General features: G+C 36.9%; 3 protein-coding genes and 9 non-coding genes across 14 annotated transcripts; 10 read left to right on the top strand and 2 right to left on the bottom strand.

Moving 5' to 3' along the window:
* Window positions 1-222: 222 nt before the first annotated feature.
* On the top strand, window positions 223-339 carry Trnal-caa (transfer RNA leucine (anticodon CAA)). Its single transcript has 2 exons — window positions 223-260; window positions 294-339. It is a non-coding gene; the product is annotated as a tRNA-Leu (tRNA).
* Window positions 340-689: 350 nt separating this feature from the next.
* Trnal-caa (transfer RNA leucine (anticodon CAA)) lies at window positions 690-806 on the top strand. Its single transcript has 2 exons — window positions 690-727; window positions 761-806. It is a non-coding gene; the product is annotated as a tRNA-Leu (tRNA).
* Window positions 807-929: 123 nt separating this feature from the next.
* Window positions 930-1046, top strand: Trnal-caa (transfer RNA leucine (anticodon CAA)). Its single transcript has 2 exons — window positions 930-967; window positions 1001-1046. It is a non-coding gene; the product is annotated as a tRNA-Leu (tRNA).
* A 123-nt stretch (window positions 1047-1169) lies between these two features.
* Trnal-caa (transfer RNA leucine (anticodon CAA)) lies at window positions 1170-1286 on the top strand. The gene is made up of 2 exons: window positions 1170-1207; window positions 1241-1286. It is a non-coding gene; the product is annotated as a tRNA-Leu (tRNA).
* A 590-nt stretch (window positions 1287-1876) lies between these two features.
* Window positions 1877-1993, top strand: Trnal-caa (transfer RNA leucine (anticodon CAA)). The gene is made up of 2 exons: window positions 1877-1914; window positions 1948-1993. It is a non-coding gene; the product is annotated as a tRNA-Leu (tRNA).
* Window positions 1994-2118: 125 nt separating this feature from the next.
* Window positions 2119-2235, top strand: Trnal-caa (transfer RNA leucine (anticodon CAA)). Its single transcript has 2 exons — window positions 2119-2156; window positions 2190-2235. It is a non-coding gene; the product is annotated as a tRNA-Leu (tRNA).
* A 123-nt stretch (window positions 2236-2358) lies between these two features.
* Trnal-caa (transfer RNA leucine (anticodon CAA)) lies at window positions 2359-2475 on the top strand. The gene is made up of 2 exons: window positions 2359-2396; window positions 2430-2475. It is a non-coding gene; the product is annotated as a tRNA-Leu (tRNA).
* A 345-nt stretch (window positions 2476-2820) lies between these two features.
* On the top strand, window positions 2821-2937 carry Trnal-caa (transfer RNA leucine (anticodon CAA)). The gene is made up of 2 exons: window positions 2821-2858; window positions 2892-2937. It is a non-coding gene; the product is annotated as a tRNA-Leu (tRNA).
* Window positions 2938-3300: 363 nt separating this feature from the next.
* Window positions 3301-3417, top strand: Trnal-caa (transfer RNA leucine (anticodon CAA)). Its single transcript has 2 exons — window positions 3301-3338; window positions 3372-3417. It is a non-coding gene; the product is annotated as a tRNA-Leu (tRNA).
* Window positions 3418-3487: 70 nt separating this feature from the next.
* Window positions 3488-9314, bottom strand: LOC140057503 (tRNA-specific adenosine deaminase 1-like). The gene is made up of 8 exons (XM_072103196.1): window positions 8968-9314; window positions 8639-8722; window positions 8263-8317; window positions 6268-6395; window positions 4974-5762; window positions 4742-4841; window positions 4442-4528; window positions 3488-4131 (listed from the first exon to the last, which is right to left on the bottom strand). Exons 1-8 carry the CDS (start codon window positions 9170-9172, stop codon window positions 4002-4004), a joined length of 1578 nt encoding a protein of 525 aa, XP_071959297.1. The 5' UTR covers window positions 9173-9314; the 3' UTR covers window positions 3488-4001.
* Window positions 9315-9347: 33 nt separating this feature from the next.
* On the top strand, window positions 9348-13306 carry LOC140057501 (uncharacterized). Its single transcript, XM_072103191.1, has 5 exons — window positions 9348-9737; window positions 9946-10931; window positions 11240-11750; window positions 11860-12552; window positions 12664-13306. Exons 1-5 carry the CDS (start codon window positions 9713-9715, stop codon window positions 12984-12986), a joined length of 2538 nt encoding a protein of 845 aa, XP_071959292.1. The 5' UTR covers window positions 9348-9712; the 3' UTR covers window positions 12987-13306.
* Window positions 13307-13367: 61 nt separating this feature from the next.
* On the bottom strand, window positions 13368-26424 carry LOC140057502 (N(6)-adenosine-methyltransferase catalytic subunit METTL3-like). Of its 3 annotated transcripts, none has more exons than XM_072103193.1 (16): window positions 26336-26424; window positions 25683-26021; window positions 24856-25061; window positions 24445-24518; window positions 23874-23940; window positions 23641-23711; window positions 23095-23212; window positions 17923-18013; window positions 17729-17808; window positions 16920-16956; window positions 16604-16659; window positions 16378-16482; window positions 15947-16134; window positions 15625-15772; window positions 15214-15392; window positions 13368-13954 (listed from the first exon to the last, which is right to left on the bottom strand). In XM_072103193.1, exons 1-16 carry the CDS (start codon window positions 26337-26339, stop codon window positions 13822-13824), a joined length of 1896 nt encoding a protein of 631 aa, XP_071959294.1. In that variant the 5' UTR covers window positions 26340-26424; the 3' UTR covers window positions 13368-13821. The 3 variants fall into 3 exon arrangements, with proteins under 3 accessions (XP_071959294.1, XP_071959293.1, XP_071959296.1); XM_072103192.1 differs by having other exon boundaries at window positions 25683-25999; window positions 26336-26395; XM_072103195.1 differs by having other exon boundaries at window positions 25683-26394.
* Between the last annotated feature and the right edge of the window lie 374 nt (window positions 26425-26798).

Genomic DNA, 26798 nt, shown 5'->3' with positions numbered 1-26798 from the left:
TCTAAGGCGCCAGACTCAAGGTTTAACCTTGCCATTTTTCAGAAAAAAGGATATTCTGGTCTCCTAATGGAGGCGTAGGTTTGAATCCCACTTCTGACAGAGTTTCTAAAATTAAGTTTTCGTACTTTATATCTTCACTCATCAAATTTTAGTCTATAAATTGAGACCACTGTATATTCAAAACATAATTAAATTTATTTGCAACTCGTCCATCTATCAGTTGTCAGGATGGCCGAGCGGTCTAAGGCGCCAGACTCAAGGTTCAACCTTGCCACTATTCAGGCAAAAGGGTATTCTGGTCTCCGAATGGAGGCGTCGGTTCGAATCCCACTTCTGACAGACTTTTTAAAATTAAGTTTTCATATCTTCACTCATAAAAAAGGTTAGTCTATAATTTGAGACCACTGTATATTCAAAATATAATGAAGTTTATTTGCAACTCGTTCAGCTATCAGTTGTCAGGATGGTCTAAGGCGGCAGACTCAAGGTTCAACCTTGCCACTATTCAGGCAAAAGGGTATTCTGGTCTCCGAATGGAGGCGTGGGTTCGAATCCCACTTCTGACAGGCTTTTTTAAATTAAGTTTTCGTACTTTATATCTTCACTCATCAAATTTTAGTCTATAATTTTAGACCACTGTATATTCAAAATATAATTAAATTTATTTGCAACTCGTTCAGATATCAGTTGTCAGGATGGCCGAGCGGTCTAAGGCGCCAGACTCAAGGTTTAACCTTGCCACTATTCAGGCAAACGGGTATTCTGGTCTCCGAATGGAGGCGTGGGTTCGAATCCCACTTCTGACAGACTTTCTAAAATTAAGTTTTCGTACTTTATATCTTCACTCATCAAATTTTAGTCTATAAATTGAGACCACTTTATATTCAAAACATAATTAAGTTTATTTGCAACTCGTCCATCTATCAGTTGTCAGGATGGCCGAGCGGTCTAAGGCGCCAGACTCAAGGTTCAACCTTGCCACTATTCAGGCAAACGGGTATTCTGGTCTCCGAATGGAGGCGTGGGTTCGAATCCCACTTCTGACAGACTTTCTAAAATTAAGTTTTCGTACTTTATATCTCCACTCATCAAATTTTAGTCTATAAATTGAGACCACTGTATATTCAAAACATAATTAAATTTATTTGCAACTCGTCCATCTATCAGTTGTCAGGATGGCCGAGCGGTCTAAGGCGCCAGACTCAAGGTTCAACCTTGCCACTATTCAGGCAAAAGGGTATTCTGGTCTCCGAATGGAGGCGTGGGTTCGAATCCCACTTCTGACAGACTTTTAAAAATTAAGTTTTCATATCTTCACTCATAAAAAAGGTTAGTCTATAATTTGAGACCACTGTATATTCAAAATATAATGAAGTTTATTTGCAACTCGTTCAGCTATCAGTTGTCAGGATGGTCTAAGGCGGCAGACTCAAGGTTCAACCTCGCCACTATTCAGGCAAAATGGTATTCTGGTCTCCGAATGGAGGGGTGGGTTTGAATACCACTTCTGACAGACTTTTTAAAATTAAGTTTTCCTACTTTATATCTTCACTCATCAAATGTTAGTCTATAATTTCAAACCACTGTATATTCAAAATGTAATTAAGTTTATTTGCAACTCGTCCATCTATCAGTTGCCAGGATGGTCGAGCGGTCTAAGGCGCCAGACTCAAGGTTTAACCTTGCCATTTTTCAGAAAAAAGGATATTCTGGTCTCCTAATGGAGGCGTAGGTTTGAATCCCACTTCTGACAGACTTTCTAAAATTAAGTTTTCGTAATTTATATCTTCACTCATCAAATTTTTGTCTATAATTTTAGACCACTGTATATTCAAAATATAATTAAGTTTATTTGCAACTCGTTCAGATATCAGTTGTCAGGATGGCCGAGCGGTCTAAGGCGCCAGACTCAAGGTTCAACCTTGCCACTATTCAGGTAAAAGGGTATTCTGGTCTCCGAATGGAGGCGTGGGTTCGAATTCCACTTCTGACAGACTTTTTAAAATTAAGTTCTCGTACCTTATATCTTCACTCATCAAATTTTTGTCTATAATTTCAGACCACTGTGTATATTCAAAATGTAATTAAGTTTATTTGCAACTCATTCAGATATCAGTTGTCAGGATGGCCGAGCGGTCTAAGGCGCCAGACTCAAGGTTTAACCTTGCCACTATTCAGGCAAACGGGTATTCTGGTCTCCGAATGGAGGCGTGGGTTCGAATCCCACTTCTGACAGACTTTTTTAAATTAAGTTTTCGTACTTTATATCTTCATTCATAAAATTTTAGTCTATAATTTTAGACCACTGTATATTCAAAATATAATTAAGTTTATTTGCAACTCGTTCAGATATCAGTTGTCAGGATGGCCGAGCGGTCTAAGGCGCCAGACTCAAGGTTCAACCTTGCTACTATTCAGGCAAAAGGGTATTCTGGTCTCCGAATGGAGGCGTGGGTTCGAATCCCACTTCTGACAGACTTTTTAAAATTAAGTTTTCATATCTTCACTCATAAAAGAGGTTACTCTATAATTTGAGACCACTGTATATTCAAAATATAATTAAGTTTATTTGCAACTCGTTCAGCTATCAGTTGTCAGGATGGTCTAAGGCGGCAGACTCAAGGTTCAACCTTGCCACTATTCAGGTAAAAGGGTATTCTGGTCTCCGAATGGAGGCGTGGGTTCGAAACCCACTTCTGACAGACTTTTTAAAATTAAGTTTTCATATCTTCACTCATAAAAAAGGTTAGTCTATAATTTGAGACCACTGTATATTCAAAATGTAATTAAGTTTATTTGCAACTCATTCAGATATCAGTTGTCAGGATGGCCGAGCGGTCTAAGGCACCAGACTCAAGGTTTAACCTTGCCACTATTCAGGCAAACGGGTACTCTGGTCTCCGAATGGAGGCGTGGGTTCGAATCCCACATCTGACAGACTTTCTAAAATTAAGTTTTCGTACTTTATATCTCCACTCATCAAATTTTAGTCTATAAATTGAGACCACTGTATATTCAAAACATAATTAAATTTATTTGCAACTCGTCCATCTATCAGTTGTCAGGATGGCCGAGCGGTCTAAGGCGCCAGACTCAAGGTTCAACCTTGCCACTATTCAGGCAAAAGGGTATTCTGGTCTCCGAATGGAGGCGTGGGTACAAATCCAACTTCTGACAGACTTTTTAAAATTAATTTTTCGTACCATATATCTCCACTAATCAAATTTTAGTCTATAATTTCAGACCACTGTATATTCAAAATGTAATTAAGTTTATTTGCAACTCATTCAGATATCAGTTGTCAGGATGGCCGAGCGGTCTAAGGCGCCAGACTCAAGGTTTAACCTTGCCACTATTCAGGCAAACGGGTATTCTGGTCTCCGAATGGAGGCGTGGGTTCGAATCCCACTTCTGACAGACTTTCTAAAATTAAGTTTTCGTATCTCCACTCATCAAATTTTAGTCTATAAATTGAGACCACTGTATATTCAAAATGTAATTAAGTTTATTTGCAACTCGTCCATCTATCAGTTGTCTATAATTTCAGACCACTGTAGGCTATATTAAAAATATAATTAAGTTTATATGCAACTCTATCAGTTGTCCGGATTGCCGAGCGTTCTAAAGAGCCACACTCAAGGTTCAACCTTTGCCATTATTCAGGCCAAATGGGAAATACCTACGTTGCAGGGTGCAACGATTATATCTCTTAGTGTACACATATAAGCAATTAGACAAGAAACAAAGAAAAAAAACCCCAAATATATACAGTATTTTGTGTCATATTCGATGGTTGAAATCACAGCTACGCATACGCTTAACGATAAAAATACAATACATAAACAACGCACGCGTAGAAACATCAAACAGGTAATACGGGATATATTACCCTTCTGATCCGCTTGACTGAGTAAATGGGCGTAATACGGAATTATATTTCATACATATTGACCAATCGGATTACAGAATTCACGTACACTAAAAGATAAAATATCACATTCCTATGAGAACTGAGAATACTCAATAGGTGTCCTTATCCAGGTGGGAAAGTATTCCAAAAACCTCTTCCAAGAATCTTGATATTTTACACATGCTTGCTTGTAGTCCCAATATGTATTCAGTGTGTTGCTTCTAGGGAAAATAACAAAAAAACGAGTACAATGGATGTTATCATAGCAAGCAAAAGGTTATGTAACATAGACTTCTTCTTATACTAGTCTACAATGACAAACTTTTGTTAGCAAACTGGAGCAAAGCAAGGAATTTGTCAAGAAAAGTTTGTAGGTCAATTGACTTCAGCAAACTGCAGGAAAAAAGTTTGTAGAATTGTACATACAAGGAAACTATACAAAGAAACTCAAGAAAAATCCAAGTTTGCAAACAAAAAGTTGGTACATTCTGATACATATTAATTACAAAATGAAGGTAACATAAAACTTACTTTAAACTATTTGGAAGATTCTCTGATTTAATGAGAGCGACGATTTCCTTGAAGGTTTCAAATAACTTTGATTTGCATATGTTACACCTGTTAGAGGCAAGAAATGTTGGTTAAAATGTTTTTGTATTATTAATTGTATTCTGTGCTGATGTGACAGACAAACTATTATTACATGATGACAATGATGTAAATTAGGCCTACTAGTACTATTTATAAAATAAGTTTTAATTAGTCAAAGTACTATCTGCAAATTACATTATGGCGTAGAATTCTGATACACAAATCATATCAAATTTCTACCTTGCATTTCTTTGATCTACATCCTTGGTTGTAACACCTTGTTTGATTCCCTTTACAGAGACTTCAAGTGGACAATCGGGAACTGCTGACCAGACAATAGCTGGAAATATGTAAGACGTTGCAATTAAATTAATCATAACTTAATATAAATATATACACATTTTAATAATTAAAATGACTTGGCTTGAAATATTTTGATAAATTGATGCTTAAAAAGAACATCTGTTCATACCTGATCCACATGGTGACATTTTACCAAGAGCCTTAATATGATTCTGTACGATGTACTCTTTTGAATGTTTAAATTCAACATTAGAATGATATATAGAAACACTATCATGTACTGCAAAACTTAGTTTTTCATGAATACCATCGATTCTTTTCAGCAAGGCTCTTTTTGCAGCCTCTTCGTTGAAGTTACATTTTCCAATAACAATGCTCTTGAACTTTATCGGATGAGAGAGGAAGTGAGAGAGGAGTGCTCCCTGACAACCAAGAATGTTCCACTTGGCAAACTTGTCACTACAGCTCATTGAGAGACTCCGACTTCCTCTGCCTGGCTTCAGGCGCAGAACCCCAACGGCATGGTAACCACTGGAATCTTTGGGATCTTGAGTGTCTCCTGGCACACATTTGGCCCCAGTTCGATGATCTTCAAACCTCTTGTTTTCACCAAAACCAATACTTTCACATTGCTCTTTGGTTAAACTGATTTCATCAGTAGTTTCTTGATCTTCATCAGTATTTGAAACAACTTCTGATGAGCAGATTTTGGCTGACTTCAATTCGCAGCGTACAGGTGATGCTTTTCTTTTACGACTCCTAACGTTGGCATCACAGTTGTCTCCAAGTCTATTACTACATTCAGTACTTGTACATGCCTCCATAAACTTACAATTTAAAGGGAGACATTTATGGCAGGAACTTTGCTCTATATTACTCCGTTCAAAGTTGGGCATTGGATCATGTGTTGTCTGTATACTATCACTATCTGCTGTATCAAAAATTGAAGCATCACCACCTTTGAAGGAAAAAACAATTGTTTGATTAAAACATGTAAATATGAAAACACCAATATAAAGAGTGGATACTCCCACAAAACACAAACAAAATTAAAATACAGGATTTCTGTCAAAAGAAAAAGGGAAATAATGGTTCTAAAATATTTGTATGCTATTGATTAGTTAACTAGAAAAATAGGCTAATGACTAATGGAAAAATGATATAACCTATTATAAATATTATATAATACAATTAGCTGATGATATATAGTACAATTAGCTAATGATACTAAGTAGAAATTGTGTTATGTAAAAAAACAAAATTAAATAAATGACATATAACACATGATGTATTGTATGTTACAGTAATGGGATTGTGAACAATGAAGAATAAAAGTGGGCTGTTTTCACAGAAGTGAAAAAAAGAATGTTTATGTTTTATTTATATTTATTATAAACATTCACTTCAAATAGATAGGGGATTTACAAGTGAAAGTTGTTCTCGCTTAGCCTAAATACACTCACAAGGTGTTTGGCTGGTAAAAAAGTGGAATGTCACATCTGGTTTTAACTGGAATTCTCCATTGGTATTGATATCACAGAAAATGCTTTCTTCTTTTAGAATGCTCTTCTTTATTTGATGATATAAATACCTGTAATAGCAACACGAAAACAAAATGTCTACTTTTATATATATATATTATATAAATAATAAACATAGTTAAAGATGTATTGTCCCTTGAAACACAAAAAAATGAAGGTCAAAATGTTCTAAATTTAAATTGGCCATATCAAAGTAATATTAAAGTTATTCACTTTAAGTCGAAAATTTGAGCCAAAACCAACAAGTTTACGTAATTAACAGGTAAATTAGTTGGATTACATTTCGTCTGAAAAATCGTCGCGAGCGAAAGTAAACAAAGATTTCAAACCACGAGTACGCATATGCTAATTAGGATTGTTTACAACTCGTCACGGTTGAGAAGGTATTTTCACACAGATCACGAGAAAGTTTATGATTATGCATACAGAGTAGCCAAACAAGCGCGTTTCATTATGGGATATGTTTTGATCGAAAACTTTGACTGGAAGTCAAAGTTATTTTTTTAACAAAAAAACGTCTGTATTTTAGTTAAATGATTTTTTTTTTCGACAAATTTTTGGTGATAGGTACGTAATAACTATTATGATACTTCAGAATGACCCACCTTTTTTTGAAATCTGTTATTTTTTATTCTTTTTGGAATTAGTCAAAAGGACAATACATCTTTAAATAGTAAATTCCAAACAGTAACGTGTCGGGTATGTAAGTATTTTTACTAAAGGTATCCCATCCCGAACGCGATTTTTTTTTTCGTACATAAGTTGGGGACCCCCTCATGAAACGTCACAAAATAAACATGAATAATTCATCAGTTAAATTTTCTTGTTCCGTGTGCACCCAAGCGTATAGCAACAAGAAGTGATTACACAAGTGCGGTACGATTCTAGGCCTAATCTCCGCTGTGGTTGTTGCCGCGTGGGATTTCATAAAAGAATAGCAACGTTTTGTGTGGATTGTCGAAATAATCAGCCTTTAGTTTATGGTGTTTTTAATATAATTTATTACTAAAGAATTACGTGTTAAAACTATAGTTTCTATTAATACTATTAGGCCTAATTATTAGTCTCTAAACCCATTTCTATTCTAGTAGTGTGGGTGTGTGCATGGAGTTTACTCCATGGTGTGTGTGAGGTGTGTGTGTTAGTTATGACACAGTCCGAGTAATAAGTCAGCAAAATTAAACAATAAACATTACACAAAAATACATTTTTTATTCTCGTGGGTCTAATCTTCCCATCTCATGTGTTCATATACGCGCATTTTTAAAGTTCCTTTGAGTACATGCATATTGTTTGATAATAAAATAGCAGAATTAAAAAATTACAGTAGGCCTACACAAATTATACACATTTTTTATTCTTGTGGGTCTAAGCTTTCTTTGGGCTATGTCCAATTACTACTTAGTTTAATGTCTTGCCTAGCTGTCGATTAGCCTCGACACATTTTGCATAGTGGTGTGTGTGAAGAAGAGTGCGCGAAGGCAATCACGTGAATTGACCTAGAATCCTAGGCCTACTGTAGAAAGAATCGTATCGCAGTTTAGTTGTGCGTGTAATCACTTCTTGTTGCTATACGCTTGGGTGCACACGGAACAACAAATTTAACTGATGAATTATTCATGTTTATTTTGTGACGTTTCATGAGGGGGTCCCCAACTTATGTACGAAAAAAAAAATCGCATCCCGAACAGAGGTTTTGTTAATAGCAGGTGACAAAAACAATCAAAAGCTGTAAACAATGCATAAATTACCACCTTGACAAAACCTCTGAAATGCAAGTCATGTATTAATAGTGATGAATGAACCTATTCTTCACCTTTGAAATATAGATATAGGCCTAACGTAGGTGCACTAGGCTACGTACAGTTATTAAGAATGAGTAATTAAAATATTATAGTTATAGTACTGTAGGCTTACCTCAAAAATGCTCGTCTAGTAACAACCTCTGAATGGTAATCATGAATTACATCACCTGATATACAGTAAATATAAACAGAAAGTTAGTCTTTATTACAGTTGAAACAAGCAACTGATGATGAGCTTATATATCACTTAGCTTTAGCACCAATATGTAAGCTTTAACACTTTTGGCGTTATAGTATAGGGCTCAAAATAAAAGAATTATTCCATTTGTCATTGATACTTGACCACAACTAACCCTTCTTGAGATGGCTTACATTTGTATGTAATACTAATAAATAGAACTGGAGCTTTTACACTCATAAATTGTTATATACTAAAAAATACAAACATTTTGGCTTTATTACAGATTAATGATTAAAAAGATACTTGCCAGATTTGCTAAGTTTATCACGCCCAACACATTTAGAACCAGTGCCAAGGGCAACAACTTCATATACCAATCCCTTGTAAAGTTCTACACCATAACATAGAAAAGAATCTATATCAGTGGTAGCAGATCTATATTTCATAATTGGGGGGGGGGGGGGTGTTGACTTTTCCTAAGGATCTGCCTAAATGTATATTATTATTATGGGGGTGGGGGAGTTGAGACTCAGCTCTCTCTTTGCATCTGCAAACAAGTACAAAGTTGTCAGGTTTGTTTACATTACACTCACTACAAACATGCACAACACTACAATGTCCAAGCCGTTCTCTTACCTTGTTGTACACTCTGTGTCTGCCGAATGCATCTCGTCGGATTAGGGAGATTGGGCCTGCATGGCCTATGCCTAGGCCTAGCCTGAACAATTCCAGCTAAAATAGTCCATTCACGATTAGCTTGAGGCTTTCCTCGTTTGGGCAAACCTTGCTCGTAGTGATTTATACATAATCTAGCTATCATGTTCTTGACTTCGTGATCCATTGTTTAATTGTTTTATAAATCGAGGCGATCAAAACAAAACACTGCAGGCTTGTGCAGAGAGAGGATGCACGTGCTGGCAAGATCGCTCGAAAGAGGGCGGGAACTTTTAAAAAAACGGAGCAATCGGTATGATTGCTATCTTTAAGCGGGTCTTTAGGCCAATAGATACAATATCTATGATAATAGATAACGATTAACGAAGCTTTAAAAGTAGACCATTACTTACCTTCAAATCCACCCAATATGACATAGGCCTAGGGCCTATTATCTTTCATGAGATCTTCGCCGTATCATCACACAACAGAGTGTGGCAAGGTTACATGTAAATAGAAGGCCTACTTAATTACCGCGTAACGCGTTCATCGCGTCGCATGGTAGCATAATTGCGCGCTAGGTATCCAGCACAATTATAGCTATAGCAACGTAACAACACAAATCATCTACAGCTTGATATATCAACTGTGTATGAAATACTGAGCGATAAATTCTGAATTATCTTAGTAATTATTATCAATTTAATTAAGCTATTGCGTACAAACAATGGAAAGGGTTCCAACGAACCGTGGTGAGTGGATAAATCATTTAGAAACTTTTTATATAAATAGAAATAATAGTTGAAATGAATGACATTTTTTTTGTGGACACGATCAATTTCTTCACTGTGGAAATATTCACCCATTACTACATTAGGATATACCTATATTAATTGTGTGTGGCCAGAAGATACATTTTCTAGGTAGCTTTACAGTGTACTTCTTTTGTAATATTTTCAGGCATAATTGTCAACGAAACGTTCGGGCCTGTCATCCAAGGACTAAAACCAATATCGTGTTTCAGTGGGAAGACAAAGGCACAAGGAGACGATGCTACAAAGAACAGCATCAATGATTTGGCAGTTAACCCAAAGGTTGAACGTCCTCGGCACAGGATTAAGCCACCAGTTGCACCAAAACCAGCAAAGAAGAGTGTAAAAAAGATGGCGCATTCAAGCCAAGGTGATGAAATTGTAAAAGAGGACAAGTTTCATCAGATTAAGCCACCAGTTGCACCAAAACCAGCAAAGAAAAGTGTAAAAAAGATGGCGCATTCAATCCAAGACGATGACAATATTGTAAAAGAGGACAAGTCTCATCAGATTAAGCCACCAGTTGCACCAAAACCAGCAAAGAAGAGTGTAAAAAAGATGGCGCATTCAATCCAAGATGATGTCAATATTGTAAACGAGGACAAGTCTCATCAGATTAAGCCACCAGTTGCACCAAAACCAGCAAAGAAAAGTGTAAACAAGATGGCACATTCAACCCAAGGTGATGACAATATTGTAAAAGAGGACAAGTCTCATCAGATTAAGCCACCAGTTGCACCAAAACCATCAAAGAAAAGTGTAAAAAAGATGGCGCATTCAATCCAAGGTGATGGCAATATTGTAAAAGATGACAAGTCTCATCAGATTAAGCCACCAGTTGCACCAAAACCATCAAAGAAAAGTGTAAAAAAGATGGCGCATTCAATCCAAGGTGATGGCAATATTGTAAAAGAGGACAAGTCTCATCAGATTAAGCCACCAGCTGCACCAAAACCAGCAAAGAAAAGTGTAAAAAAGATGGCACATTCAATTCAAGGTGATGTTGTAAACGAGGACAAGTTGAAAAAGCCACCCAAAATAATCGGCTGGGCAAAACTCCTTGGCAACACCAAAACAAGAGGTGCATCTGTGAAAAATATGACACAGAACTTTATGCAGGACAACAATAGACAGGTAACTGTACGGACATACAATAGTGCTATTTCTTTTTTTGTTTGTTATTCACAGGATTTACTACATCTCTCACAATCAGCATGATTTTTCTCAACTGGTGGTAGCCATATCCTAAAGTTGATTTTTTAATGCCTCATTTGACTGTTTTGTGAATTTTATATACATTTTACAAGTAATTTTACATAGTGTAATGTAATTCAATTGTTGTGTGGTAAACAACTAACGATTCTTTCCCAAGAAGAACATGGACATTTTTTAGTACTGCAAGTTGCTTTAATTATACCCATATTCATCGTTTAATTTTACAGGCTTCTCATGTTCAAGGCATCCCAGTTCCACGAAAATCAACTCGAAATATGATAGATAGTTTTGTTGAGAAAAAGGTTGAATATATGCTGAATAAGTCAAAACCATCACTTGCTGGTGATGAGAGCGATGATGAGGATGAGATATTTTATGATGCACTTTCAGGTACTTATTACAATCAATCTAGTGTAAAAAAGATGGCGCATTCAAACCAAGGTGATGACAATATTGTAAAAGAGGACAAGTTTCACCAAATTAAGCCACCAGTTGCACCAAAACCAGCGAAGAAAAATGAAAAAAAGATGGCGCATTCAATCCAAGGTGATGGCAATATTGTAAAAGAAGACAAGTTGAAAAAGCCACCCAAAATAATCGGCTGGGCGAAACTCCTTGGCAACACCGAAACAAGCGGTGCATCTGTGAAAAATATGACCCAGAACTTTATGCAGGACAACAATGGATTGGATTATTGGAGCGACGATGAGGATGAGATATTCTATGATGCACTTTCAGGTACTTATTACAATCAATCAATCAATTTCTATTATTTTCACAAGTTTTTTTTAAACCCTACATGAATGTAATAATGTACAAAATGTGACACAATGTTTGCATTTTACAGACTTGAATGACATTATTGATGAACCTCAATGCATCAGTGGTTCTGAAGATATTAAGAATCATGTGCAAGATGTAGAAAGCATAAGAAAGGTCAGTGACCTGGATGTTAGCACCAAGGCAGCAGCTGCAGCCATTATTGAAGTCTTTGACAATAACATGCTCCTTGACGATAGTACCCAAGATGCCGTCGCAGTCACTACAAAAGTGAAGGATTACATTGGAGATGTCGTCCCTAATAGCCTTGCCATCATCAATAGGGATAAAGTTAGCGAAGTCGTCCCAAAGGATTTTGTAATCTCAGAAAACATCACCACTTCCAATGATATCACCAATGGCATTGACAAAAATGCTGTGAATGAGTACATCTCCAGCATTATCTCAACCAGCATGAAGACTGTCGATGTAACCAACACCTTGATTGACAACACCATCTCTGAAATTGATATTGACGACACTTTGTCCAAGATTGATGACCCCCTCTCCGATGCCATAATTAACCACACCGTCTCAAATGCCAAGATTGACAACACTGTCTCTGATATAAAGATTGATGACACCCTCTCCGATGGCAAGATTGACAACACTATCCTTGATGTTGAAATTGACGACACCATCCCTGATGTTGAGGTTGACATCAATGCAGTCAGACAGTATGTCTCTGCAAACGCTGTTCCAACATGCAAGCAAAGCGAAGGTGATTTATTTTATTACATAAAATTAAACATGCATTGTATTATGTTTTTTTAATTACTAATACAAATAGTACTATATTATTAAAAACAAACATTGCATTTATTCCTTACAGACAATTTAGCTGGTGATGTCCCTGCTAACCAGAATTCTACAGATGTACCACGAGCAGGTATTTTCAGACGGCTTTTCCGCAGACTTAGAAGAGGCATCCGTAATATCGGTCGCCACAGAACAACACTGACAGAGGAAATCCAGGATACTACCGGTGAAGAAATCGACAGCACAGACCCCAGTGCTAATGATGCCTGTACCAATGATGCCAGTGCCAATGACGCCAGTGCCAATGACGTCACTGATCTTGCGGCAAATGATGATCTTGTTCACAATACTTCACGCCACAGATTCCTCTCTGCATTGTTATGCTGCAAACACTAATCAAGTGCAATATTATACAGAATCAACTACTTATCAATATTACTGCAAAACCATTGGATTTTATAACTATATATTATATTTTATAACCAGAATGATATATATTATTATGTCTCATATTATATCAAATGCTTAAATATAAGATTTAAAAAATTTTCAAAAATATTGCCTTTGCGTTTATTATTTGCCTTTGTGTTCAATGATCATTCACATCTGGGACTACGAATTTTACCATATATGAATATGACCATGGTGATGATGACACTATCAATAATATTTACTGTACATGCATACACTATTATATTTCAATATCCACTAGAAAAATAGATGATGACGTTGAAACAGAAAATGAATAAATCTAAAAGAACTCAAGAAATACATTAATTTAACTTTAAAAAAGTTTATTAACATTGGATGTTTTAGCAAATTAGTTCATTATCAAAAACAAAATTCAGCAAAATTTGAATTATTAAATTAAGCCATACTGGCATGATCCAACGCATCACAGGATTTGCACAATTATTATACAATAATTGAAATACACTTAACCGAGATATTTCACTTAAGTCAATAAATATATGGATTTCACTTAAGGGATATTCAGTTAGATAGGAATTTTTAACTTAGGATGTTTCCTTTAGATAGTTTGATATGTGTAGGGCTACAGGGCCCTAGGAAGATAGGAGCTCTCTTCCTACCACCAATCCACTACAATAGATGATCTCACTTGCCTTCTCTTCTCACCCCACTTTGTTAGCAAGGCGCCAAACAGTCAATCAAGCTAGGTAGCCAGGCTCAGTAACATTTTCTCATCAACTCTTCAACAACAAGCCTTTGTTTACCGCTTCACTTCTGCTGGTTTTTTCTCCCTTGGCTTCATACAGTTGCCATCTGGGTAAGCTGTGTTAAAGCGTTCTATAATGTCCGGCTCAACAAGGTTCACTCCATCCAATTGATTTCCAAGCGTAGTCCTGTTGGAATAAACAGTATTACTAGATGTTAAAATTCCATTGAGACAGTAAAACCCGTCCTTTGAGACAACTCGAATGAGGGGAAATTTTAAAACAGTCAACACCTATTCAGCGGACAGACTATATTAAGAGGACAATTTGTTAGGTCTCAAACGTGTCCCCTTAACACTTTGACTGCCAGAGGTTTTTCCAGTTAGAAACTGCCACCGCCAGCGTTTTTAGCCCAATTCGATGTTTTTATTAAAGCTGATTGCAACCATGTATGTGATCTGATTTATATGTAATTTAGACTAAAATAATCATAAAGATTTTAGCTTTACAATGGTACCAAGAACGATTTTTAAATCGCAATATGTAAATCGTAATAGTAAAATGAAAGTAACCCACTTTTTGAATTTTTGGTAGTTTCGCGCAAGAAAGTTGAGATATTCGCGATTTTGTGCAAGACATCACAATATGAAAATATCGCCCGGTGAGATCAACAAACAACGAAAAAGTTACTTACACGGCACAGATAGGCCTATAAAAACAAGTTATCACTATCGAAAAATGTATTACATTTTATAAATCATAAATCTTACATCAATGTTTCGCCAAAATCCACATAGTAAAGATACCAGGCCTAGTTAACCAGGCCTAAAGTTGGTCCGGAACCGTTTTACGACTAGGGCTAGGCTAGCCTAGGCTAGTACTACTAGCCTAGGCCTAGGAGATAGTAAACTGATGATAATAACCATACCATTTCAAAACAAGTTTGTTGCGTGAAACTCGGTCACTTTCAGTAAAACACCAAAACAATTAGGGTATACATACAATAATAAAATTAAAGACTTCATATTGAAAATGACTCCATTATTTTTTATTCAGATAACAAACAAACATGTCAATCCACAAAAACCTTTGTAATGCTTCGGCGGCATAGCTAGCGCGCGACCGATACACAATGCGCCAAGCCATCGCTCTACGCGCTACTGTGATGCGCGGTGTTTGTTATTTCGACAGGTACCATTTTGACAGTCGTTCGTAAACAGATTAGTTACTTTCAAATTGTAAAATATTGACGGTCCAGACCGAATATAGTGTTCATATTTATAGTATATACCAATAATTAACCTATCTACCGGATTTCGTAAAAAAAACGCGAAAAACGAAGATCTTCGTTTTTGGCAGTCAAGCGTTGTGTTTCCAAAAACGAAGATCTTCGTGTTTGGCAGTCAAAGTGTTAACAGAGTTTCTAACTGTATAGTGAAACAACATACCAATTTGGCTGTACATTATGCATCCTTCCAAACAGCTCAATCTTGCGTGTTCCTGGTGAAAGTCGTTCAATCAATCCATATATTTCATCCGGCTTGTGACTTGTCTCTCTCACTTCGGCTACAATGACATCACAATCAAGGCCTCTATTATACCCTGCAGGGTCACCTTTGACCCCAACCTATTTGAAGAAATATAACAGATAAAATAGTTTCCATAAATATAAAACATAACAGATTTTCTATAGAGTAAACAAATTGTCTTTATGATTGTCAGAACTTATGATTTCTGAATAAACAAAGGCATATTCACAAGTCAAGTCAATAGGAAATCAAACGAAAAGAACTGAATTCACAATAACAATCTGTGTTGACATTTCATATCAGACTAAGTGAAAACACAGCTTGATTTACCAAACAATGTTCTTTCCCATGATTCAACCAATGACCTGTCCTTCCTGTTCGGATTAACCTCTGAAGTTGGTTGGTCTTTACCCAGATGATTTCATCAACTTGTTTATATCCCCATAATTGTAAGCATTCACGTCCAAGTTCCATGGCTCTAAAATAACATTTCAATACTATTTTGTATACATTTTCATGATAGATTGCAGGCAAAGATTTACACAAACATCATCACCAATCATGTGTCTTTAGTACGTGGTTATTTAATAGCTTCCTAGCAGGCATGCAATTTTAATATAAAAGCCAATGTTAAGAACCTACTTATACATACCTTCCTGTGACCCAAAGGAATATGAATCCATCATCTTGAAGACCAGGTACATTAAGCTTCCGCATCTCATCATCTTGCATGGTTCCATATGGAAGTTCCATGTGGATATCCCACGGAGGATCCGCCATAATGACAGCAAACTTACCAAGTACATCTATATCAAGGGATCGCAAGTCGCACTGGACCCACTACAAATGCAACCAAGGATGATGAGAATGTACAGTAGTCATGCTTACCAGCATGATTACCAGCCACTACAATAGGTTTTTAAAAAACTGTATTCTACAACAATACCTGTAATCACTATTTTTCATTACAACTTTAGATACAGTATACATTACTACTCGAATGAACTGCTATTTTTAAATGCTATTTGTTTTAAATAACAATTACTGAATAAAATGCAATCAAATAGATAAATGAAATTCTACCTGAGGTTGTATAAGAGTCATTGTGTTATCTCCACGAAGGCCCTTATTAGGGGCGGAAGCTGTCTTGTCCAATGTGGGTGGGTATTCAATCTCATAATGTACATACTATAACCAGAAGGATTGTATTATGTATTATATTAAAATTAACAATTCAAACTTTGTTCTACTAAATCCTGAAGCTAATCAATAAAGAGCTCATAGAAGAAGTACAAAAGGTGACATGTACCTTGCAAGTGTCCATATGGAAACATGTGTTTAGAAAGGAGCAATCACCAAGTGATTCTAAAAATAGAAATACTATCTGTTAAATATCAATCCTGTGGTGTACACAAACATTTCTGGAAACAAAATATGATTGAACAATTTGTGCATGGGATAATAAACGCACGGTACACCTGTGAGCAACTTGAATAAGTAAATTATTATAACATTATGTGATTAGTAAGATATGTTGAATAAGAATATGAACAATTTCTTTATAATTTATTTCTTTTCCATTTGTTTTACAAGTTTTATTGATCAAATGAATCCTGTGCACCTACCATCAGTATGCTTGTTTATCAACCGTCGGAAATGAAGCTGTAAAATATTTAAGAAACGGTAAAATATTTATTTTGGAAATATTCTTTTTTTCAAACCAACAATTAGTAAACTAACCTTTTTGACAGTTTCGCTGCTTATTCAGAAATAAATTATTATTTCTTATTATTATTTATTTATTATTATTATTTATTTCTGAAGAAGCAGTCCAATCAGGACAGCGAAACTGTCAAGAAGGTTAGTTTACTAATTGTTGGTTTGAAAAAAAGAATATTTCCAAAATAACTTATATCTACAAACCAGATGAACATTTTCAATCAAGGTAAAATATTTATTTATTATCTTTCTATGGGCCAGTTAAGGCTTAATAATAATAATAATACCACATTTATATAGCGCCCTTTTCATGAGTAATCATGCTCAAAGGCGCTTTACAAGCATTATTACCCCAGTATTTTTTTTGGGATCAAACACGTATGGAAACATACTCCCATAATGCAGCCGGTAACCAGCGCAAAGTTGTGTCTAGATCTAACTGGGTACCCATTTATACACCTGGGTGGAGAGAGGCAACGTAAGTAAAGTATCTTGCCTACGGATACAAGCAATGCGGCGAGAGTTGGATTCGAACCTAGGTCTGACGATCGATAGTCCAACGTCCAACACACTGCGCCACACGCCCTTAATTAGTTGGTGTCATAGCTAACTTTGGTAAATAACTAAGCCTGGATGGGGCCTATTTCACCACTAAGATCTTGTTTTTTACTTATATGGTACTGTACTAAATAAAATATTTTTCTTAAAATCGTACCTTGCTACAACGAACAGTGTTGTTACCAACTCTTTCACAGTCCTGTCGTGTACCATGAGGACAGAACTCCTGGACTGTGCCTAAAATGTATAATTATCATTAGTTATTAGCAGTTATTGGGAGACTTTGGAGGTCTGTTGTTGTGAACTGAGGATAAAAATAGAAGATCAGATTGATAATTGATAGATACATACCACTTGCAGATTTAAACTTTTCTGCTAGCGATTGCTCCTTAGCTGTTGGCATGTTGAGCAGATCAAAGATCTCCTTGCCGACTTCATTACTCTACAGAAGAAACATATAAACACATACTACAATTGTTTGACGACTAACTTTAAACATTTAGAGAAAGAGTGGAGAGACAATGATAAAACCTATGTAGACAGTGTCGTGTATCGTCGTACCCGTTTGTTCGAGACAAATTAATAACATACGCTGAGATGAGTATAATAACAATGAATGTGTTTAATGAAACCAACTAGTACTATTCATGAACAAGTAGTATAGAACGTTTGTAGGCTAACCTATCGCCAGAGCATATGCGCAGTACGCGCATCAAGCAGGATACCCAATGTGCGCATATACTACACTCCTCCTTTCTTATTTTAACGTTAACATTATATCAATAAGCACAATAAACTTTCGTTAATTATCTTGTTAATCAAATAGGTTAATCATCGTGATTAAATTACTGCTTCTATAGTTCCAGATAGTTCTTATTTGGTTCCTCATATAATTAACAAATGTGAGTAATTCTCACCATTATAACTTTGTGTAAAAACATGAACAACATAACTTTAACGTTCATAATAATAACATTGTTCACAAGTTCTATATCTCTTCGATAAGTCGCGTTGGCTTCCTTCGAAGTCGCGTGGAGCGTCGTGGAATAACCTCAGGCGATGAAGACAATCTATGTTCCTCTTCAACCGGTTGGTTGGTGGATGTTTGCTCTTTGTTCGCAATCGTTTCGCTCGCAATCGTTATTGGTACTGTCTGTTTAATCTTGTGTTCCAACTCGCTATGTGAAGTAGGAGTTTTACTCGCGTAAGCGTCCGCGTCTGTCGCTTTCAACTGGTCAATGTGTCTTTTCCACACTCGGCCATCCTCAACACTAATTACGTATGATTTTGGAGCGGTACGTTCTATCACGGTACCTGGCCACCACTTTCCCTCTTGTCGGAAATCTTTCACTAATACCATTTCACCTGGGTAAAATTCTCAAAGATCTTTCGTTTTGTCGTGATGAAGCTTCTGATCACTCTGCTCGTTCAGTACCTTGTTTTCTGTACTGGGATGTAAAAGTGATACTCGCGTTCTCAACTCACGGCACATGAATAACTTCGCTGGCGTTTGTCCCATAGTTGCGTGTTTTGTTGTGCGATACGATAAAAGAAATCTGTCCAAACATTGTTGGAAATCCTTCCCATTTGCTCGGCTTGCCGCTAACGATCTTTTGAAAGATTGAACCATTCGTTCTGCTGCTCCGTTGCTTGCGGCGTGATAAGGTGCAACCTTTACATGTTTCACCCCGTTTTGCTTTAAGAAGAATTCAAATTCGTCGCTAACAAATTGAGGTCCATTATCGCTTACAAGTTGAACAGGCAATCCGTATCTACTGAACAACTCTCTCATCGCTTTGATGGTCGCTGCACTCGTCGTACTGTTCATCTGAACGACTTCTGGCCATTTCGAATATGAGTCAACCACTACTAGATAATCTCGTTTATCTTTCTGCGCATAGTCAATATGTATTCGTGTCCAAGGCTGATTTGGCCAGATCCAGGGCATCATTGGTGCTACGCTTGGTCGACTTTGCGTTTGGTGACATGCTTGACATTGCTTCACCAATCGTTCAATGTCGGAATCTATCTGGGGCCACCAGACATGACTTCGTGCAATCTCTTTCATACGCACGATTCCGGGGTGAGCACAATGAAGCTCCTCCAGAACTGCCCCTCTGAGTTTCGGTGGAATCACTACCCTGTATCCCCACAGCAAACAGTCCTGTTCTACACTCAATTCGTCTCTTCGGTGTAGGAATGGTTTTAGATCGTCGTCGTTTTCTGACTGCCATAAACCTGTCCGTACCATGTATAACCCTTTGCTCAATAGCGGGTCTTTCCTGGTATGCTGTTGTACGTTCGTACTCGTGACTGGCAAATTGTCTAATGTATGCCCCGCTATGTTGTATACTGCATCGTCTTCCCGTCCTTCGTCTGGCATTGGGAGACGTGAGAGTGCGTCGGCAATTACGTTCTGTTTTCCAGGAATGAACTCTAAATCGTATTCGAACGCTGACAGTACGATTGCCCATCGCTGTAATCTCTGTGCGGCCAGTGTCGGAATAGCTGATTTAGGTCCTAGAATGCGTTCAAGTGGCTTATGATCAGTTCTTATCGTGAATTTCCGTCCGTATAAGTATGTTCTAAACCTTTGAAGTCCAAACATGATGCTTAGGGCTTCCTTGTCTAGTTGTGCATAACCCTTTTCGTGTTTATGCAGGCCTCGCGATGCGTACGCGATCGGTGTTTTGATATTGTTCTCGTTTACGTGGCAAATGACTGCGCCAATTCCGTATGGTGATGCATCCGTGTATAGTTCCAGTGGTTTTAATGGGTCATAATGCGTCAACATCATGTCTTCGCTAATAATTCGCTTTACCGCGTTAAACGCTTTACTACAGTCGACAGTCCATGACCATGGTTTGCTTCCCAACAGCTCATTCAAAGGATGTATCATCGTCGATAATCGTGGAATAAATGACGCGTGATAGTTAACTAGTCCTAACCAGGATCTTAGTTCTGTTGCATTCTGTGGTGCTTGTGCATCCTTGATGGCTTTCACTTTATCGTTTGTCGGTTGAATTCCTGCTGCTGATAGCTTACGTCCCATGTAGACTACTTCCTTTTTTTACAAACGCGCATTTCTCAGCTTTCACTCTGAGACCATACTTGTTAAATCTCTCAAATAGTTTCTCAAGATTACTAATATGCTCTTTATCAGACGCACCTGTAACAAGAACATCGTCCATGATCGCACATGTTCCTTTAAGTCCTGCTATCACCTGTTCTATGAAATCGCTGCCATATGGCTGGACTGGACGAAATACCAAACGGTAACCTCGTGTATCGATATAATCCGCGGTGCGTGTTGATCGTTACCAACTCTTGCGCCTCGTCTTCCAGTACTAACTGCTGGTACGCACATTTCAAATCAATCTTAGAGAATCGCTTTCCACCTCCCAACTTGGTGAAAACTTCCTCTGGGGTCGGAATTGGATATTGGTCGCAATTTAAACTCGGGTTGACTGTTACTTTATAATCTCCGCAGACACGTACCCTGCCATCGGCCTTTGGAATACATACCAATGGGGTTGCCCACTGACTAAAGTCTACCGGATAAATATCTCCTTCGTTTTGCATTCTGTCTAACTCTACCTCAACTGCGGAGCGTAGCGCAAATGGAACATTTTGAGCTTTGCAGAATTTTGAGATTGCGTTCACTTTTAGATGTAATGTCGCTTTGTGTCCCTGAACCGTACCCAATTCCGTTCGGAAAACTTCTGGGAACTTCCGTTTGAATGACTGACCGACATCGTTATCTATTTCTACCGAATTCTGAGCAAGCGATGGTGGAAATAATGACTTCCAGTCCAACTTAATCACTTCTAACCAGGTTCTTCCAAGCAAGGGTGGTGAGTTTCGTCGCTGCGTTCTCACTACTATCAGTGGGAGAACGTTACTCTGGCCCCTATAGTTCACGGTGACTTTAATTTCTCCTGCTATATCGAGCTTAGTACCTGTGTATGCGTGAAGTGTACGTTTTACTGACTTTAATGGTAGATGGCTAAGCTTGCTTTCGTAATCGTCAAAGCTAATTATCGATACTGCTGCGCCCGTATCTACTTCAAAATCAATATCTATATCATCAACTCGCATCTGTACCGTTATTGGTGGTACCGAATTGTCCTGCTTAATGCCTACGCAAAACATTGTATCTACAAAATCGTCATTACCTTCGTCGTAATCCGGTGCTTCTACTTGCTTGATGGATTTAGGTTTATATTGTTTTGTTGATTTACTCGACTGCCTGCATTCTGATTTTAGGTGTCCTTGTTTGTTGCATTTAAAGCATGTAGCGTTTTTGTATTTACACGTATCTCTTGTATGATTGTTCATACCACAGCGGTCACATTTCTGCGTTCGTGTTAGTTTTGACGCTTGATAAGTTTTCGTAGACTTCCTGCTGTTAGACGTAACTTGGTTGATTGGCTTGTCAACATCGTGCGACATACTTTTCATATTCGCTGTTGCTGCCTCCGAGGCTATGGCTATGTCTGTTGCTTCCTTGAACGTATGGTTCTTTGTCAATAATTTCTTTTGGATGCTCTGACTTATTAGTCCACATACGAACTGAACACGCAGTGCGTTTTCCAATGCCTCTCCTTCAAAACCACAATGTATCGCCTTTTTCTTTAGATGTGATACAAATTGAGAAATAGTCTGTCCCGGTGTCTGTTTTACATTTCTGAATATAAATCGTTCAGAAATCGTTATTCGAGTAGGTTTGTAATGCTCTTTGAGCTTGGTTGAGAGCGTATCGTACGATTTTGTACTTGGTTTATCAGGAAAACACAAATCTTGTATCGTTGTGTATCCAGTCTCTCCGAAACTACTCAATAATATCGCTCTTTTCTTACCTCCGTCATTGATATCTAATGCCACAAAATATTGTTCCAGCCTGTCCACATACGTATCTATGTCTCCATACTGGACGTTAAATTCCTCGAATAGAATTCTGGTATTAGCCGCTGCCATTACCGCGCTTCGCTCTGTACGTTCAGGGCGCTCAGAATCGTTATTAGCCTGTGCAGTTCCTTGGTTACGGTTGCCGTTGTTGGAAAATCAAAAACTGCTAGCCTAGGCCTAGTTTTATAATATTATTATACTTCCGTTTCTCTATGTAAATGTGCCTGTATCCTCGTCGCCAGTGTCGTGTATCGTCGTACCCGTTTGTTCGAGACAAATTAATAACATACGCTGAGATGAGTATAATAACAATGAATGTGTTTAATGAAACCAACTATTACTATTCATGAACAAGTAGTATAGAACGTTCGTAGGCTAACCTATCACCAGAGCATATGCGCAGTACGCGCATCAAGCGGGATACCCAATGTGCGCGTGCATATACTACAGACAGTATGGTACGCCCAAATATGACTAGTTGTGACTACTACTACCACAACTAAGAAGATCATTCTTTGACAGAGTTTACTCGGATTTTTTTATTCACAAATAAACCTATTTGCAACTAACGTCCACTATTTTATTACAAAACAAAAATTGTTATTGAACTCCGACCTTTTGCTCTTTGAATGACTTGACTGATAACAAGTTTTTAAGAAAGCTTTCATCATCTTCAACTACTGCTTCTTGACAAGTCTTCTTCCCAGAATCCTTTTCAATATCGTTTTCATCCCTGGAAAACATTTAAGTGCCAATCATACACATACTGTAGAATAAGCATATCTAAATAAAGCCTCATGTTGAAATAACTAACTTAGCTGCCGTGTTGAACACTTTTTAGACATCACCTTGCTGTGGTTTATATTAAGAGAAAATATAGCTCTTACGATAATAACGTATATATAATAACGATATTCCATTACAGACCAACTGCTATATTATTGATTGTAAATTGCACATATAGAGAGATTGTTTATTGCTTATTTTTGGTTTTCTTTTTTTTTTAAATATTGTATGTCAATTTTTATGTCAAAGCTCTACATAAATGGCGCCTAATAAAAGAAATAACATTTTTTTTTAAAGATATTCAATTATGACATGCTCTTGCTTATGAATGACTTGTTTTAAATTTTAATATTTCAATATATGTAAATTGGATACCTTTCATGCGGTCTTTTCCGTGATCCCGACTTATTCTGTTCATCTTTTTCCTGACTTGTCATTGCTTTTATCTAATCATAAAAAATCAAATAAAAAATGGTTGAAAGAATTTAAGAATAAGAGGGCAAGATGGGCCAAAGATAGAACATGGTCAAGCACTAGTTATGTGTGTCTTGGCCTGAAAATTACCTATATCATCTACATTAAAATCAGAAATCAATCAAGATACATACCTTGCTGTGTTCAACATAGGTGACCAAAAGGTGTACAGTGCCGTCTGTTTCCCGAGTCTCCTTAAATCTTTATAAAAATAAATATAGAAAATACGATTAAGAGACATGTCAAAAATAATTCTACTGCAGTTACCACATCACTTGAACAAACAAATCTATAACTTAGGCGTCACGCTAGCCATATGATTGTTTGTTGCTTACGTTCCTTGTTGTTTTATCAAGCTAATTACCATCTTATTTACATACAACCTGTCCTATTGGTATATAAGTACTCTAGGCGTTGTTTTCTGTTCTTCTGATGATGAGAATAGTTTCTCGAAACATGTCGCATTTTAAGGCATTTTGCCTATTCATTAAATGCCTCGCTATAGTTATTTTGACTGTGTTTTGTTTACTCTTTTAACCTGTTGATGTAGTTACTGCAGTAGAATAATTTTGAGAAGATTCCTAATAGAAAATACTAAGCACCCTCTTTTTATTGTTTTGCCATTCACGAATCATCAACCATTCTACTCTCCACTTTATAATCACAGCCTTTATTACCAATTTGTATTCAGTCTTCAATGCTCACCTTATAAGTTCCTGAGCAGCTAACTTCTGTAATAAACTGTCAATACCAACTTTTGAGACTTCTTCATTTAGCTTCTGTAAAAGGATGTCACAATAAAAATGGCAAAATCAGCACTGTGGTCATGTTACAAGTGTTGTCAAAACAATATAGATTATCTGATAAAAAAACTAGAAAGTAGGAAATCTTTTGCCATTTTAGCCCTGACCGGTAAGATTATGTTGTTATAAAGTTTGCAGTATGCAACGTATGTCTCTGAAAAGAACTGTTGAGTTTAATCAATATTCTTCGACCATCATGAGTAAGAGTAAGATAATAAAGATTTGATCTAAAAACGTAACCGCAAAAATGTGTATTCCAACTTTATATACTGTAGAGAGGGTAACCCTTCCAGCTCAACCCACCACCTCTTACCTTACAAAGCAGTGTATGTATACTTGTAGAATCCATTGGTAAATTAATGTCATCACTCCCTAAAGTTTCTAGAAGTAACTGTTCTATTGCTTGGTTAATTATGATATTTTCTGCTGCTTTGTTAATTTTACTGGGTTTTACTTCTGTTGGTTTTTCAGCATTACCGTCTCCTCTCACAACCAGAGGTTCATCTCGAGTTCCAGACTCTGCAAAAGAATATGCACATTAATTACCTTATAAAAACATTGGATTAATTTTAGTCGGATTTATTTACCTGTGTAAGTCGGTTTCATGGGAACAGTTATCGCTGATTTTGGAGGTTAGGAAACAATCTACCAGACGTGTAAATAACTAAGAATGGGCCAATATCTTCTATAATATTGTGCCAATTTAATGTTAGTTTTTTAAAAACTTAATTCTAAGTTGACAATGCTTTAAAAAATTGTCTAGTGTTAATGCAACTGTCCTAGGTGGACACTTAAATCATTGTCATTTGCATCGGTCAAATGTACAATATGCATAGTTTATTTCTTATTAAATGAAATCAGTCGCGATAACATTTTATATACAATGTCACTACAAATTAATACCTTTGTTCCTATATCCTTTTAATACATTTATTGATGTGATTGATTACAAGAGGCTTTACTCGCAATTACTTAAAGGGATGTCATTTTTACTTAATAAGTTATTTTTTCGATTTCAGACACGACCGATATCTCAAACCGACAATACTGTAGGGGTATTGGGCCTACACATAACAAATATTTCTATGTGAAATCAGTGACAAAATATCCACTGGCACATCGATTTTAAAAAAAACTTACGTCCTGATGATAAATCTTGGACTTTGGATGGTTTTGTAGCGGAAACTAAAGTTGGTAAATTAGAGACTCTCTCTTTTCCAATAGCTGCAGTATCTGATGTCGCTTTAGTAGGCTTTGGATGAGAATCTAAGTTGCTTTGGTGGTCAACAGGGGTAGCCTGCTGTTGAGAGGGAGAGCTTGAAGAAGATCCACCTCCTCCAGCAGCAAGAGCTAAATTCTGGCGTTCTTTTTTCCGTCGATTTACACGTTCACGGAGGCTTTCTTGACGCCTTTTGACAGCCTGAATGTCACTCCATGTATCCGACATGACTGTTAATCTTGTTAGATCACCAACAATAACTTTTTACAATACAATAAATAAGGCTGGCCCGCGAGTCTAGGCCTAATCTAATTTACTGTCACCAGCTTGGTTTTGACACGCGCGACACGGCACAATTTAACCAGGTGTAGGCTAGGCCTAATTCCCCGACAAAATAGGTTAAGGGTCCTAGGCTCTCTAGCTAGGGTGGCGGTGAGGCTAATAATAAAGCTAGGCCTAGCCTACTTACACTTTATTTAATAAAATGAGTTTAGCCTACTAGACTTTAACGCAATAATGTTCGTACTATTTATGTGCACTTAAATGAATACTTAAATACAGTAAGAACAGTTACACATAAGCTATAATTTTGATTTTGTGCATTATATCTGCAGCATGCTTTTGTTGCTTTGATGTTCTTTTATGCTGTTAGTATTTTTTTACCCGAACCCGCACGTACGTAGCGCCACCATCGGGAGTTTTCATTTATTTTTTTAAATACAAATTTCAGCCAAAAATATTTTTTTTTATTACTATTATTAAGCCAAATCGCCGTCTAGAGTAGCTCTTGATTTGATGTACTGTACAGTATTGTCCCACAAAACATGACATTAAAAAATAAACATAAATAAAATCAAACTTTGAATAGGTAGTAGTGTGATCAAATTTGGATCTAACAAATTGTATTCAAATTGATTTTGCTCATCGTTTATTCTTGTGGGAAACAATATATCTTATATTTCAAAACAGAAAATAAAACCATCTAGCTAGTGCCAAATTCCACATCAAGACCACACATCTTCATTCATTTCAGCATA

The sequence above is a fragment of the Antedon mediterranea genome, chromosome 8, assembly GCF_964355755.1.
Source record: "Antedon mediterranea chromosome 8, ecAntMedi1.1, whole genome shotgun sequence".
Lineage (NCBI taxonomy): Eukaryota > Metazoa > Echinodermata > Crinoidea > Comatulida > Antedonidae > Antedon > Antedon mediterranea.
Note: the sequence above shows the minus strand (reverse complement) of the source record. Positions and strands in the feature narration are given on the sequence as shown.

Coding starts and splice junctions, on each gene's coding strand:
- LOC140057503 (XM_072103196.1), bottom strand. CDS start 9,172: ATGGATCACGAAGTCAAGAACATGATAGCTAGATTATGTATAAATCAC. Junction 8,723..8,967: donor GACACAGAGTGTACAACAAG/GTAAGAGAACGG, acceptor GTTATGGTGTAG/AACTTTACAAGGGATTGGTA. Junction 4,842..4,973: donor AATGTCACCATGTGGATCAG/GTATGAACAGAT, acceptor ACATATTTCCAG/CTATTGTCTGGTCAGCAGTT.
- LOC140057501 (XM_072103191.1), top strand. CDS start 9,713: ATGGAAAGGGTTCCAACGAACCGTG. Junction 10,932..11,239: donor TGCAGGACAACAATAGACAG/GTAACTGTACGG, acceptor TTAATTTTACAG/GCTTCTCATGTTCAAGGCAT. Junction 12,553..12,663: donor AACATGCAAGCAAAGCGAAG/GTGATTTATTTT, acceptor TATTCCTTACAG/ACAATTTAGCTGGTGATGTC.
- LOC140057502 (XM_072103192.1), bottom strand. CDS start 26,364: ATGCACAAAATCAAAATTATAGCTTATGT. Junction 15,773..15,946: donor TTCCTTTGGGTCACAGGAAG/GTATGTATAAGT, acceptor ATGTTATTTTAG/AGCCATGGAACTTGGACGTG. Junction 13,955..15,213: donor CATAATGTACAGCCAAATTG/GTATGTTGTTTC, acceptor TTATTCCAACAG/GACTACGCTTGGAAATCAAT.